Genomic DNA, 16,557 nt, shown 5'->3' with positions numbered 1-16,557 from the left:
CCAGTAGAAGCAGCCAGTAATTCCCACCACCATATCTCAATCAAATTTCATGGTTCTGCTTGGCATACCTAAAGATGAATTTCCTAACTAGAAGACTAATTTGGTAGTTTTCAAGAATACTAGATAGAGCAATTGCTTTTGTGATGCTATCTTAGAAGAGCAGCAAGAGCAATCATTTCTATTTCTTTTTTAAAAGAGCCATGCTGTTATTTCTTATGGACTCCCATATGTGAAAATAAATAAGTAAGGCTGGAGGTTGTATCCACCTCAAGCTTTTCAAAGAACATCTATCTGGAGGAGAAAATGAAGAGATACTTATAAGACATTAAGTGATTGGCCTTTCCCCCACTTCCTACAGTAAAAGTGTTTCATATAAAAACTTATTGGCATGCTCCAGCCAGTTATGAGCAATAGACTGACTTTGCCGTGCATTTCCCCTGATTTATGATGCCGTGGACACATTTTCATTCCTAACCTTGGGGTCATATTCTGCCATCACTTTCACACTGCATAGCTCAGAATTTACAATGAGGTGAATAATGAGCCTGTGCTGTGAAATTTGCATGCAATTAGCATTCTGTTCATTGCAGAGGGTAAATTTGCAACCAGAGTGGTAGGTGATGTACAGAAAGGCACTCAGCAAAACATTCTCTCTCCTGGACTTACTCCAAAACTATTATGAGTATGTGATCCAAGAGGATGTGATAATGTTCTCTTAGGTTTCATGATACAGAGGCAAGGGATAGCTGTGTGCGGTCGGACAGACACTCTGGACTTTAAGAAGACCAATTTCAAAAAGGTTAAGGGAATATTGGGTGAGATCCCATGGTCAGAAATACTCTTAAGAGAAGGGAGTCCAAGATGGATGGGAGTTTAAGAAAGGTGAAAGACCATTCCAACAAGAAAGAAGACTGAGAGGCAGCTAAAGAAATTGGTGCAGCTGCCTAAGGAGCTGACAGCTGAGCTGAGATTTAAGAAGAGCATGTATTAAAAAGCGGAAAAAACGGCACCTGGAACAAAAGAGCTTTTAAGCCTTGTTTGCTAGGCAAGGACTTCTCAGCACGCCGGGTGTAGGAGCTATGGGATGCTTGTGTGCGATCTTGCAGGAACATGCATCTCCCCTCAGCATCTTGTGAGAGCATCCCAGAGCTGGTGTGCTGAGCGAGCCTTGCCCCTAAAGCAAGGCAGAGAGTTTAAAAGAGCTCCAGCGTGGCTGGATTTATCATGCACAGTTTCAACCAGCCTGTCTTCAAGTGCGTATAGTTGAATTGTGCAAGTTAAATGCGATTGTACTGTAGTGGCTTATCTAGTGGATAAGGTGAAACCTGAGCTTCAGATTTTTTGGCTTATATATCTCAATCTTACACCAGCATTACCCAACCAGGTGCTCTCCAGATGTTTTGGGCTACGAATCTCATCATTCCTTGATCATACCGGCTAGAGATGAAGGGAGCTGTAGTTCAAAATATCTGGAGGGCACCAGGTTGGGGAAAGCTGCACTATATTATACCAGTTCTCAGAATTCAAGCTTTCAAAAAATAGAATTTTTAAAAGAGATATTAAAAAGAGCAGAGCTGGCAAAACCACCTCATGTTAAAATAAGGAGAACCTTTTTATTAGTCGAAATATTACCTGGACCAGCACAAAGAACCTTTTCTTCCATCTCTTCCAGACATTTTTGCCAATGGCCCACAAATATCTACAAAAGAAGCAGAGGCAATTTCAGTAGGCAAATATCTATGGGAAAGACTAAGATTATGGTGAGTTTAACATAATACTAATGGTGAGTTTAACATAATATTTATTTCATTCACAAAGCCAAAGGCTATATAGTCAGATATAAAGGCAAGGTTTACTACATCTCTAATCGCACAAATGGTTTTGAGTCTCACAGTTCAATTAATACAGGCAGGTCTCACAATCCGAACACAATGTTTTCTCAGAAAACCGTTTGTTTGGTGAGCTTTTGCATAATAAGTCAATTATTTCCATTTGATTCCTATGGGGAAATGTCTTCCTGACCATGAAATTTTGACCCCAACGTGACAGAAAAACCCAGGAAAGCTCTCTGAAGCCTTGCAAAATGCAAACAAGGAAGGAAAAATGCTCTCTTATTTGCTTGATCTCTTCCTTCTACCACAGTTTCTGGCGAAACAAAACACAAAAAGTAAAGCTTGTTTATGGCTATTTATTTGTTTACAGTACTACATGCAGATCCAGCTGTTTGGATATCTGAATCTGTGGTGTGTATGGCGAGGTTTGGATTCATCATGTTTGGATAAGTGAAATGCTCAAAGAATGAGCATTTGTATAGTTGGACCTGTGTGTACAGTAAGCCCACAACTTGTGCACATTTATCTTGTGTACATTCAGCTTTACCCATGCGGCAATATAAATATTTTTTAAAAAATAAAAATGGGCGTCCAGGAACACATTGCACCCAATGTATTTTGACTATATGTGGTTTTGGCTTTAGGTGATATCCCCATAACTCAACCCACATGGAAACTGAGGACTTACTGAAGAATTTATAAATATGCTTCAAGTGTTGAAAGTGTGGATATGGGCAAAGCAAGAAAAAATATTTTTGTGTTGCGATTGCTGCAGCATTTTGCTATCTTGTGTCATGATCATTTATTTATTACAAAGTGTTGAAAATATGGATACATTTGATATGATTTATATCATTGTATCAAATGATGAGGAGAATTTTACTGCAAATCAGCTATGAGGGTGTGTTAAAAGGAGGGCATACAATACTTCAGAAATATATTAACATCATATACGATAGGGTGTAAAAAAATTATGTTTTCTGTAAATATTTATTGTTGTTTATGCTTTATACGGGCCATGTTTACCACACAAATAACACATCATGACATTATTTAACCATTATGACATTATATAGCCAATCAGAATTGGCTATGCGGTCATCTCCTAAAGCCAATTCAGAATGAAAGCAGTAACCATCACTCTGAATAGTTGTTTTGGAGGGAGCTATGATTTTAATACATGTGCCTGCTTCTGAAAAGTACCGCCCCGCCCCATAGGACGCACCTAGTTTTTTTTTTGGGGGGGGAATTAAGAAAAAAAAAATCCCCCCCAGGCACGGGGCTGGTGCGGGGGAAGCCCGAGCTTCCCCCGACCCCAGCCCCCAGAACAGCCTGCTATCCGCAAGCCTAGGCAGCCACGCCGGTCTCCCCAGGCTTGCGGAGAGCTGCACGAAGCCCGGGCATGCTCTTCAGCGCGCCCCAGGCTTGGGAATGCAGGCAGCTCTGCGCAACCCTAGGGAGCCCGCCACGACTTCGAGGTTTGACTGTAATAAATAATGATAATAATAATAATATTAATAGTAATAATATTAATAGTAATAATAATAATAATAATACTCCACCCATCTGACTGGGTTGCCCCAGCCAATCTGGGTGGCTTCCAACATATTAACAAAAAAACATAATGAAACATTAAACCTCATTAAACCTTCACTATACAGGGATCTCTTTAGATGGTTTGGGGTTGGTTAACTCCATTTCTCCAGTAAAAATAGGGGCATCCTACCATACCCTCCAGCATTTCTCCAAATAAAATAGTGAGGTCCTAACAAAAAGTGGGACATTCCAGGATCAAGCTGAAGCAGGGATGGCTTCTGTAAATCTGGGACCATCCCTGGAAAATATGGACACTTGGAGGGTCTGACAAAGCACCATCCAACAATCTTAGGGACTCCACTCTGGATTTGTGTAGAGTTTATTCCTTAGCCTCCCCCCCCCCCCGCCGTCCTGAAGATATCTGGCAAGGCAGCAGAAGCTTAGGCTCAGAGTTTTTCTTTTCCCAGATAGGTTTCCTAATGCATGCAACACCAGATCCTTATGAACATTTAAGTCCATGTGTGAGTATCCAAAAGGACTGGAGGTAGGACAAGTACTGTACATTTCCATGTATAAAACGAAGTTTTTTTTTACTGTTAAATAATGTTCAAAATTGGGGCTCATCTTATACATGGATAGTGCAGAGGGGGGATGTGAGATCGGTTGCAGCTGCGAGCAGGAGGTTGTCAGTGGCGACTGGGTGGGTAACTAGTGGCTGTGGCAAGGGCTGCTTTGGATTGGCTGCTGCTATGTCCTAAAGGTTTGTGATTGGTGACTGTGGCAAGGGCTGGTGCAGACTGGCTTCTGCTGTGGCAATTGTGCGTGCAATTGCTGGCTGCTGTTGAGGGTGGGCAGACGCTGTGCGGCTTTTGTGATGCGTGCGATTGGCAGCGTTTGTCAGTCTGGCGAGTGATTTTTGGCACCCCCCCAAAAAAGCTCAAAAGCTATGGGCAATCCTCCCACATTTTCTTAAATTGGAGCCCCCCCAAATAGGGGGCACACGGAAAAATACGGCATGCTGGGTGGACAGAGAAAGAAAGTGTACCCTCCATTTGCAGGGGTTGAATATGGGTAAAGATGTCATGTGATCAGGCCCAGTAATATTTGGAAATCAGAGGAGGGTTCTTGCCATTTGAAAAATATTTGTGCTGCCCTTTAGGCTGCTTTAAAGGTGCAAAGAACAGAAAAGTGTGAGGAAGCTCTGACAGTCCCATGAATTCAAATTTGTCTCCAAAGGTTGATTTAAATGTGGTGCCAAGCGGGCAAGAAGAAATTGCCTGCATACCTTGCTTAAACCAGGTCCCTCAGCCAGCAAAGCCCTCAATGCACATATAAAGGCCAGGTTTAAATGAGATGCTGAGCCCCTGCAACCCAGGGAAATTCTTCTTGACCTCCTGCGTCACATTTAAATCAAGCCTAAATCTATGCAGACAAAACTGACAGGCACTTGGCCTACATGCTGTACAATTATGCATAATTTAGCAGAAACATTCTAGGATGCATTATTTATGGCTTGAACAAAAGTCCTCTGAAGTTAGTGGGGAAATTGTAATTGACTTCGGAGAGGTCTGGAGCATCAAAATTTGTAAGAACAGGGCAGATGGCTTAATCGTTGAAATGTACTGAAGACTTCAGAATCAACTGCGAGTCAAAAGGAACTGTGACAAAAAGCCAAAGCTAATTAGGAGAGCTACACTCAGAAGCTTCTAAAGAAATGAAATATTGCTGAATGACTATCTACAGAGGGTGATCTAAATCTCAGGTTGGTCAGCTACATATTCCTGGCATGCCCAGAAATATTTCTAAACAAGAGGGGGGGGGGAATTAATTGAATGTTAGGTCTAGCAGGGCTGCTTGATCTAGTAGGACTGGTCCCCAATTGTCATGCATACATGTCACCATATTGGCCTTGCTTATTTATTTTTTACTATAGAATAGGCTCTGGAAGTGTAATTTAGGGCAGGTTTTTTATGGAGAATAAGTAGAAGATTTTCCCACAGGAGATAATTTAATGCAGAGGGTGTTTTAACTAGAAAGGAGTTCAAAATTTATGCTTTGCCAAGCATTTACTAGATGGATTTGGGCAAGGAACTTTCTAACTGTCCTACTTCTCAGGTTGGAAATGAGGAAAAGTGAAAAAGCAGAGATGAAATACTTCCTGGTGAAACTAGGTTATTGAATAGTTTACATCCAAATAGTACTGTAACAATAGAAATTACTTTCTGCTCTATTAGCTTCTTTTGCTCCTAACTGTACCATCGTCTTCCAGAGGATTTTAATAAAACAGTACATTTGCAAAATATAGAAATGATTTACATCTCCCTGTAAAGAATGATAATTGGCAGTTTCTGTTAATGTTCTTACCACACAGCAACGAGACTATTATTTTGAAAATGCAATGTAAGAAGCATACACATCAAGCAAATCAAAATATGGCGATGATTGCTGTGGTCTGTAGAGATTCATTCTCTCTTTTCGCTCTCCGTCCAACTGGGGTGGCAGTGGTGGTGGTGGTTGTGGGGATCAACCATGTGTGTTTCTGACATTGAGCAGTTGGGACAGATTAGGGACCCTGATGGGATGCAGGTGGTGCTGTGGGTTAAACCACAGAGCCTAGGACTTGCCGATCAGAAGGTCGGCGTTTTGAATCCCTGCGACGGGGTGAGCTCCCATCGCTTGGTCCCTGCTCCTGCCAACCTAGCAGTTCGAAAGCATGTCAAGTGCAAGTAGATAAATAGGTACCACTCCAGTGGGAAGGTAAATGGCCTTTCCGCGCGCTACTCTGGTTTGCCAGAAATGGCTTAGTCATGCTGGCCACATGACCTGGAAGCTGTCTACGGACAAACACCGGCTCCCTCGGCCAGTAAACCAGATGAGCGCCGCAACCCCAGAGTCGGTCATGACTGGACCTAATGGTCAGGGGTCCCTTTACCTTTTGGGACCCTGAGATCATCCTCTGAGGCCTTTCTTTGTGTGCCTCCTTCATAAGAGGTTCAGAGGGTGGCAACATGAGAACAAGTCTTTTCTGTGGTGGCTCCTCATTTGTGGAATGCTCTCTCCAAGGAGATTCAGCTGGGGCTTTCATCACACACCTTTAGGCACCAGGTGAAAACATTCTTCTTCATTCAGGCCTTTGGCTGGTTGACACCCGAGGCCCTTTTAAATGTGTTATGGAAGGGGAGATTACTGGTTTGTATTTTAAATATGTATTTAGTGTTTTTGTATTACGTTGTGAACTGACCTAAGTTCTATGGATAAAGAGTGCTATACAAATAATAACAACAAAACAACAACACAATACAAATGGGGCAATTTCCCTGTTTATTTCTCTCTCTCACACACAAACAGAACAAAATTCCTGGTGAAATCTGTACAGATTTAGTTTTCAGCTCTACGCATCTGCAGAATAAACAAACTATTACTTATTAAAACAAGCTGTCATTCTTTAAATGGAGGTTGTCATATTCTGTCATGTCACAAATTAAAGTCAAATTTCCCAAAAGCTCTGTGGCGGAGGGAAAGCAGGGCTAATTAGAACTAAAATATTAGGGTGGTTTACACAAGGCATTTAATTTAAGTCATTAAAAATATTATTATTACTATTTTTAAAATGTGGTGATTATCTTTGAAATGATTAGCTGAGATCCATTGAATCATCTTTTAACCATATATAAAGCAAGGAGGAGGAAGGCAAAGCCACATTTGTCTCGCCCCATCACACCAGGAAGAAAAATGACGGATGCCAAACTACTTACCCAGAGTGCTTCATGTTTTGAGGTTTATCCATTCGGACTGCAAGTTTGATTTTCAGGTTCTGATCAGGACAGTTTTTGGAAACAACCATGTTGTGCCATTCTGATTGCTTGGGGCTGTTGGGTGTAGGATGAAGAACGACCTGAAGGAGACAAAGAAGAGAAACTTGTAGTATGGTGAGGTTTAGAGAGAACAGAGAGTGCAGAGATACTGAGAGAGAAACCGATTCATTCTTGACTTTTGCAGTGTTTCTGGGCTGAGTTCAAAGTGTTGGCTTTGGGTCTCAGTATTTAAAGCAGGCTGGGGTGAAATGCAACCCTCCAGGCCTTTCTGGCCCCCAGGATTTACCATTTCTCTAGGCCATGCCATGTCCCACCAACCCCAGGACAGCCCTTCCATGAGAGATTTTGACCAGCTGGAACATGTCATCAAACTCTTGCTTGCCTGTTTGGAAGATGTGCGTATTTATGTGTGAATAAGTGTGTGTATTTGTATAGAAACCTGTGGCTTTTGTCTGGCTGTAATGTAGCCTTTTCTACAAAGATAAGTGCCAGTTTTGCTTCTGGCACCATCCACCATCAAGGCTCCAGAAGGTTACTCTTGACTAATATTGACCAACAAGACTCCTCACCCCAGATTGCCTGCTTCTGTATGTACACACCTCTGCCATAGGGATGTCTGGTCAGGAGCATCCCAGGCCCTAAGAGTTTGGGGCCCACCCCTAGGTCTTAGTTTGGGCCCCGGTGATGTCGCTAAACAAAATCCCCACCCTATTCCATTCTTTTCCATATCCAAAGTGATTTCTGATGCCCGTTTCTATGGTTCCCAATTGGATTGTTTTACTGGGGAGCTGAGGAAGGGGAAAACCCACTGGAATGGGATTGGAAGTTTCCCAATCCAGTGTTTTCTTTTCTTCTGCCTCTGAGGCAACCCCCTCACCCCACCGAGGTGTGGTTACCCAAACTGTACACACCCTTCAAAGTATGGTTGTACCACAGACCACAGAGTCTTGTATTAGGCACAGTTTTGTTTCAGTTAAATATGAATGTGTCATTAGAAAGACACTGAATTTGCTATAAGATTGAATGTTTTTAAATATACCAAAAAGAAGGTGGTTGTTTTTTTTTATAAAACACCAAGTATGACTTCTAGTATGCTAATATATAATGGCAGCTTTTGGTTGTGGTAGCATAAAAAGGTGAAAAACAATGTGCAGGGAGGGAGGTTCATTTTATTGAATACGGTAAAGCTAAACTTTAAGCTGCACCGTGAGCTAATGGAATGAGAACTGTTTAAAATATTTGAAGAGGATGAAAAGGTTAAGGAAATGATAACATCTTTTAAAAAGCTATGGAAGGTTAGGGAGATGATTCTGAGGTGTGTGCTTTGACACAATTAAAAATATCTCAGGAAAACTATCCACAGTTTAATTAATACCCTCCCTGCCCCCCTGAGGGTTTATTCTGTATCTTGTTTCTGATATATTATTTGTTTTCCTGTTTGGGTTCTTGAAGAGTAAAGACATGTTCTTATCATTTTTTACTTTTGGCACCTCTGTTTTCCATTTCAGCTTGTTCCAATGACTCAGGAGGTAAAATCTCATTATTAAGCTTCTTATTATTCTGCAGCAGGATTAATCTCCTCCTAATGCATTAACCTTTAAGGGCATGTACTCTCATTACTCAGATGATTTCTATCTTTTTCCTGACTAGCTGTATTTGCCTAATACTGACACACAACTTCATCTTCCTAATATTCCATCGATCTTGAACTCTGCTGCTGATTCAACAGACTATACCTTTTTTATTTCTGTAATGGGATTAAAACATCTCTAGCACCGATTGCAGCAACAGACCTATTTTTTGTTTAAATATGCATCTCAAATCACTGAATGCTTCCTCCGAGTCCTCTGACTTCAGCAAATTATTATGTTAAATGAATATTTTCTTTGCCAAGTTAAAAATAACATAGCATATTTTTTTTCTTTCCTTTTTTTAAAGTTAACCAAGACGCACAAACTTTAGAGGGCACCTTCCTGCTATGGCTAACCACTTAAAAGTTCTTTCCTACACAAGCTCCATGCCAAGTAATAACTGATTACTCTTTGTGGCAACTGACCCCAACAATCTCCTGTGGAGACCAACTGTATCTTGAGCCTAAGTTTCATTCACATTTCAAATGTAATACACTTCTTTGTGAGCTGGCAGTTAGTAGCTATATTTGGTCAACTTTTCCTCTTCTAAACATATTAGAATAATGGACACATTTAGCTCAGACCTACACCACTTGCAACCCAAATGCAACTCAGAGACAGCTCCAGCAGAAAACTGCGCTGCAACTTCTACTTAACAACACACACACCTATTTCAGATAGCTTCAAGATGTATTGTCTGCCTTCCGCCAGTGTGGTGTAGTGGTCAAGCTTGTCGGACTAGGACCTGGGAGACCGGGGTTCAAATCCCCATTTCGCCACAAAGCTTGGGCCAGTCACTGCCTTTCAGCCTAACCTACTTCACAGGGGAGGTTAAATGGGGATTAAATGTGGAAGGGGAGAACCATGTGTGCCACCTTAAGCTCCTTGGATAAAAAGGTAGGATATAAATGCAATAAATCAAGCAATCAGTGCCTCCTTTGAGCTGAGGCAGTGTGCCGTGCAGCTCCTTAGGGGTTTCTCTTGTTTGGTAGTAGTGAAGAACCCCCGGGTTAAGGTTCTGGAAGCTCCACTGGGTTTCCTGGAGAGGAGAGCCTAGGAGTTGGCTGTAAACTGAGCTGGTAAGCTCAGTCTCTATATAAATCATGCCCAAGGGCCATTACACCCACCATATTTGTAGTCTCAGGCAGGGAACAGAAAGAAGCTTACTGAGCCTTCATGGTCCCCCAAACATGCATGGACACTACAGGATTGGGCTGTTAGAAAAACCAAATGCCCATTATTCTCAGATTTCATGGAACAAGTATTTGTGGCTTGTGGACGTTATTGCTTCTTGCCGTTATTGATACAGCTAAATGGGAAGCATTGGGATAGCCGCTGCGCTACTGTTGAAATATTTTAAGTTCTAATCAAGCACGGAATTGGTCTCAAGAACACCTTTGGGTTTATCTCTTTCGGGGCATCATTCTACTTTAGACTGCTTGGTCTAAAGCAGTTGGGGCACTATTTTCTTCCCGCTCATCTGCAAAAAAAACCCTGGGCTGTATTTATTTGAAACGCTAAACCATGGGCATAATTGTCTCTTGGAATAAATAAAAACAAATCTCTAAACACACCTACTTGTCTATCAGGGAGAAGGCAACAGAGACGCCTTCTGCCCACAGTGGGAGACACTCCTCTCATAGCTGAGGGGAAGTGAAGGCGCCTTTAATAGCAAAGGCATCTCTCAGTCTCTGCACCTTAAAAGGACCTCCTGTTTAAAGACACAGATGGTCCTTATGTCCAAATTCACGCTTAGAGTGTGTGTAAGGGGGGTGAGTGAAGAGAAAGCAGAGGCAGACATAGAATTCATTGGCAATTATGTCTGCCACCAAGACAAATTGTGCAGCTGCAGGCTCTGGAGAGAGCGAGGGGGAAAATCAATGATGACTAACTGAAGTGTCATAAAGCAACAGAGAAGGAACATTCAGGAGCACTCTGTGTGTAGCTGATAGCACCGGGGAACAAGCTGAATCACAAAAAGGGGAATTAGTGTTATGAACCTCAGCAGCTGGGAGGGGGGGAGAAAGGGGCAGGCTGCAGTTAATTCAGCAGGGGCTCTGTTGCCGAATTTAGCATGCTAAATTATTTACTGATCATCCAGCTGACATCACGTAATCAATCCTCAACAGCAGATCCTCCTGTCCCGGGCTGTTAAGGTGAAGTATTTTCCAGGACAGTCTGCAGCTTTGTATGTCTGCAACACAAGTTAGCTGAAGCTCAGGTGAATTTTAACAGCCTTACAATTTAGGCAATCCCATCTCTACTCTTATAGGGACGCGGGTGGCACTGTGGGTTAAACCACAGAGCCTAGGACGTGCCGATCAGAAGGTCGGCGTTTCGAATCCCCATTGCTCAGTCCCTGCTCCTGCCAACCTAGCAGTTCGAAAGCACGTCCAAGTGCAAGTAGATAAATAGGTACTGCTCCGGCGGGAAGGTAAACGGCATTTTCCTGCGCTGCTCTGGTTCACCATAAGCGACTTAGTCATGCTGGCCACATGACTCGGAAGCTGTCTGCAGACAAACGCCAGCTCCCTTGGCCAATAAAGCGAGATGAGTGTCGTAACCCCAGAGTCGGCCACGACTGGACCTAATGGTCAGGGGTCCCTTTACCTTTACCTATCTCTACTCTAAAACAAACACCTGGAAAAGGCTTGCATTGACTGGTGGCAATGTGTAAAGAGGATCTGACTTGATTTTTCATCCTTCTTTTCTTCATTGCAATAGCTTGCCTGAACTAAAATATCTCTTTGAATAGGTAAAAGAGAAATTAAGGATCAGTGTTCAGCATCTTCTGTTAGACAAGGCATGTTAAAGCATGTAGCCAAGATAGCTTACCCATCACTCGTGAGCTGAAGTGTGGACTAGGGAGACTTAATTTCACATCTCCCACCAATTTTCCTGAAGTTACGGCAGCAGTGCTTGTATATTGTCTTTTTAAATTGCCCATTGCTGTGCTCTCCATTTATTTCTTATTGTTAAATAAAGTGTACTTCATTGAAGCCTTGTCCCTAAGTGTGGTGACAGATACATCCTACAAATTTGGCTACCACACTTATAGTAAGCTCTTAAGTCAGGGGTTCTCAGAATTTCTACTCCCGGGGCCCGCTGGAGAGGACTAAAGATTACTGAGGACAACCAGACACAAAATGGTAGTGCAGGGGCACAGCCAGTCACAAAATGGAGGCAGATGGGTCATCTGGCAATTAGTGACATCATTTTCTACTGATCCCTGTACAAAAGCCCTCTTTTGAAATGGCTAAATTCTTTGCCACAGCAGTTTCCTTGTGGCAAAGAGTTCCATAGTTCAGCTTTTCTCATAGATATTGTGAGTCAGTGTCCCTGTTTTAGACAGAATATGCTTTAAGTGGAATAGGTTTCTTTATTATATATTTTTTGCTCTCCCTAGTCCTCTCAAAGCATTTTTACTCATTCATTGCCATTTCTTCTTTTCTCTTTTAAATTACAACTTAGCCCCCTGCAACTGCCAATTTCTTTTATCCCTCCTCCCTGCTCCTTTCACACATACATTTTTCTCCTGTAAGAGCTGTCCTTTCTTATCCACTTCCTTTCTATTCCCAGTGTGTTATTATTAAACTGATTTTTAAAGAAATTCATCTTTTACCTCTCCTTCTAAGTTCCTCCAACACCCCCTTTGGCCTCACGAGAATTCATCAATATTTTAGTGTGATTTTCTTCTATTATACACCTATTCGTGTGCAATTTTGTACAATAGACACATATTTGCAAAGCAATTTCGCCTAATAAGATTTTGGTATGTTATGTTCACTAATATCTGCATTTTTATTTACCCTAATAAATGCATTACTTGGCCAGAGAACTTTACTGCAAAATTTGGAAATGTGTGAAATTTTGAAGGATGGCTGGGTTTCAGTTCGAATATTGTTTCAGAAAGTGCAAATTACGTCGGTTTGGCATTAAATATGAACTGCCTTGGATTTCTCCCCCATCCCTAGTCACTGGTGCTTTCGCCAGCCCAACCAGGAGATGGGTCAGGTGAGTGAGGAGGTGCTAAGGTCCACTGGTGGCCTCTAACCCACCTTTTGTGGTTATGTCTAATTGGGTGTGTAGCTGTGCACCAACAATTTAGACATATTGGCTTCAAGCTATAAGAAAGGAGATTCCAACTAAACACCAGGAATAGCTTTCTGACGGTAAGAGCTGTTCAACCGTGGAACAGATTCCCTCGGGAGTCTCATCCAGCTCTCCAATTCTACGATTCTATGTGTGACACACACCACACTTTATTTGAAACAAAGACTTCAACCAATCTCCTCTCTGAAATTCTTTAGTGATTGTGATGCTTACAAGGAACCAATCTAGCTCCTTCTTTCCCAGCCCAGAAAGCTTGTCTTTTAGCTCTAGAACAAATTCTGTCCTCCTTTTCTGTTCTGCAAATGTGCATTTATGTGTTTTATGTGCTTTCCCAACAGCTGCCAATATTACTGTATTTTTTGCTCTATAAGACTCACTTTTTCCCTTCTAAAATGGGGAAATTTGTGTGCGTCTTATGGAGCGAATTCAGGCTGCACAGCTATCACAGAAGCCAGAACAACAAGAGGGATTGCTGCTTTCACTGCACAGCGATCCCTCCTGCTGTTCTGGCTTCTGAGATTCAGAATATTTATTTTCTTGTTTTCCTCCTCCAAAAACTAAGTGTGTCTTGTGGTCTGGTGTGTCTTGTAGAGCGAAAAATACAGTACTTCCTTGTCTGGGGACATTCAGTAGGCTGCAGTTCTTAAAAAGCTATGCCAGAGATGAAATGTTCTAATTTGCAGCACTGCGGGTTAGAAAGCATGTGTTCTTTTGCGACCTGGGTTCATAAAACTGCTACCCCTGATGGGCGGCAGGGTTTTCCTCCTCTTGCAAAGCAAAGCTGAAGAAGCATCGCTGCCCTTACCCGCCCGAGTTCTTTGTCTTCTAAAGCCAGCACGCCGGTGCTCTCGGTAAACAGCTTCACCTTGACTGCTGGAAGGGCATGCGTCGTGTTAAAGTCACCTTGAGTCCCCCATCTGTGAAAACAACGAAGATGGAAAAAAAAGCATGAGGCAAGAAACGCAGTCTGCCAACCCAGCCCCGTCACCTCGGGGTGGAAAAGGTTAATGCAAATGTCACCAACTGTCTTAGGCATTAAAAAAGCAACAGGAGTGACATTGTGCTAATTAATTAAGTTGGTAAGAAAAACTGTAAGACAACAACTCTGCAATATCACAAAGCTTCCTCTGGGAAGGCAACAGAATAGCACGAAGCAAAAGCTCGAAGAACACACACATCCGCACGTGCCACGGATACACAAATGCGCTTTTAGTTATTTTTGCAAGCGAGTAAAATAAACCCGATGAACATAATTTAGCACTGAAACTTTGCACAGAAGTTGCAGAGCCATCTGGATACTTACCTGTCTGCCACTGCTAATTTTCTAGAGAAAGAGGTGCCGTAACTCATCATGAACCCTTGTTCTCCCCAAATTTGCAATGGTGCCCACCTGAGAGGTGCCGGAACTGAGTTCTGGCAAGTTCCAGCTGAAAAAAAAAGCCCTGCCTGTCTCCCATTAGTGAAATAGCAGAGTGGTTGCAGACAATAGGAGTCTAGTAAACAAGGCATCTAGGCGCAGCACTCAGGCAGCACTCAGCATTAGAACCAACATGGATACAGCAAGGTTGCCTCTTTCAGGGTTCTGACTTGTGTGGGGATCCTTCACAGAGGCAAAAGGTTCCCCATTGGCAGACATTCACCTTGTTGGGTGTGGGCCGAGGAAAAAACAGCACAGGTAAGGTAAAGGACCCCTGGACAGTTAAGACCAGTCAAAGGCGACTATGGGGTGTGGCGCTCACTTCACTTCAGGCGGAGGGAGCTGGTGTTTGTCCACAGAAAACTTTCCGGGTCATGTGGCCAGCATGACTAAACCACTTCTGGCGCAATGGAACACCATGACAGAAACAAGAGCGCACAGAAAAGCCATTTACCTTCCCGCCACAGTGGTAACGATTTATCTACTCCAACTGGTATGCTTTTAACTGCTAGGTTGGTAGAAGCTGGGACAGAGCAACGGGAGCTCGCCACCGTCGTGCAGAATTGAACCGCCAACCTTCTGACCGGCAAGCCCAAGAGTCTCAGTGGTTTAGGCCACAGCGTCAACAGCACAATCTCGGGGGCAGGGCTTAATGTTGAGCCCAGTACCCCCACTCTATCTGTGTATACTGTTGGATGCTGGGATGCCAAAGAAGGATGGCAAAAACATCAGAATGGCCAGTTCTAGTGCTTCTTCTCTTTATGGTCTTGATTTATGGGCTATTACTAAAATGAGGCTGTATTTTAAGCTGTATTTTAAGTCGTATTTTAATTAACTGTTTGTTGTTGTTTTTATTACGTTTTATTGTAATTAACATTTGGTGTTAGTTGCCCTGAGCCCGGCCCTGGCTGGGGAGGGTGGGGTATAAATAAAAATTTATGATGATGATGATGCCAAAAAATTTTAAAATACAGTTTGGTTTTTTGGGCAGTGTAGCAGAGGGTGTGGGGGGAAGAAGAGGAGAAGCTGGACAGAAGGTAACAGATAAGAACATAAGAGCTCTGTTGAATCAGGCCAATAGACAGTCTGCCCCCCTCCTTTGGTGATCCTCGTAGAACTCTGGCTCAGTGGTTGCCATTTGATTTTGAATTGATTTTAGAATATTGATTTTAGAATGCTGTGTTACTTTTATTGCTGCTAGCCGCTCTGAGCCTGGCTCCCACCTGCGGAGGGCAGGATATAAATAAATTATTATTATTATTATTATTATTATTATTATTATTATTATTCCAGAATCCTGTTCTCATAGTGGCCAAGCAGATATCAAAGGGAAGCCCTCGAGAAGCATCTGAGCACCTGTTGGAGTTTCCAAACACACATCAACGGCAGCCCCGCAAAGAATACATTGCAGTAGTCCAATTTGGATGTGACCAGGGCATGACTAACATTTTGTACTATTCAGTCCACTTTATCCTGAGCCACTTGTGGTACCCTGTAAATCCTTTAGCTTTCAGAGGACTTTTGTCAGAGGAGGAGTGTTCAGGATGCTGGACTTAGAACATTCTCTGCCTTATTGGTTCATTCCAGTTTAACAATTCATAGCAGGATCCTACTCTCTAGCTCTGGAGAGAACACAGGGAACTTTTCATTATGGCTGTGATTGATTTTCAATAATCTTCACAGCTCATTTAATTTTGTTTCTCGAACTTCCAAGCTGCGCTAACATTTTTATTTTTTTAAAAACAAACGGTGCATTTGGTCTTGTGAAGGTAGGCAGTTCTCTCCTCTCCCCATCTCTCACGTAATGAAACTCACCTACAGCTTAATAAATCTTGAGAAATAGCCTTAATATTGCCATTCTGTGTAAAGAGACACCATAAAGAACATTGTGGCTCAGCTCTCTCCTGTTTCCTCATGTCCTCCAGTTTCCCGAAGGAAAACAGGGGCACTCCGTTGCATGAGTTGGTGGAGGGAGGAGCCCTGTTTTGCAGCCCAGAGGCAAGGCTCAATGGATAATGGTGGGTCTTGAGCAGGGAACCTGTGGCCCTCCAGGCGCTGTTGGACTTCAGCTCCCATCAGCCTCAGACAGCAAAGCTGGTGGGCAGGCATGATAGGAGTTGTAGTCCGGCAACATCTGGCAAACCATAGGTTTCCCATTCTTGGACTAGTGGCTTATACTTTTCAGAAATGCTGAAGTTGTTGGGAGAAAAACT

At 42.7% G+C, this 16,557-nt stretch overlaps 1 protein-coding gene across 12 annotated transcripts in view; it reads right to left on the bottom strand.

Moving 5' to 3' along the window:
- CADPS (calcium dependent secretion activator) overlaps positions 1 to 16,557 on the bottom strand; it is a 337,182-nt gene that overhangs the window by 167,759 nt on the left and 152,866 nt on the right. For all 12 annotated transcript variants that reach the window (XM_081901352.1, XM_081901356.1, XM_081901361.1 and 9 more), the window contains exons 7-9: positions 13,733 to 13,844; positions 7,124 to 7,263; positions 1,633 to 1,699 (exon numbers count right to left, since the gene is read on the bottom strand). In XM_081901352.1, coding sequence (XP_081757478.1) covers positions 1,633 to 1,699; positions 7,124 to 7,263; positions 13,733 to 13,844 — 319 coding nt within the window. The remainder of the gene's footprint in view (positions 1 to 1,632; positions 1,700 to 7,123; positions 7,264 to 13,732; positions 13,845 to 16,557) is intronic.

Source organism: Podarcis melisellensis, assembly GCF_964234715.1.
Source record: "Podarcis melisellensis genome assembly, chromosome: 2".
In the NCBI taxonomy this organism is placed as follows: domain Eukaryota; kingdom Metazoa; phylum Chordata; class Lepidosauria; order Squamata; family Lacertidae; genus Podarcis; species Podarcis melisellensis.
The sequence above is the reverse complement of the archived record's forward strand: the minus strand, read 5'-3'. Positions and strand labels throughout refer to the sequence as shown.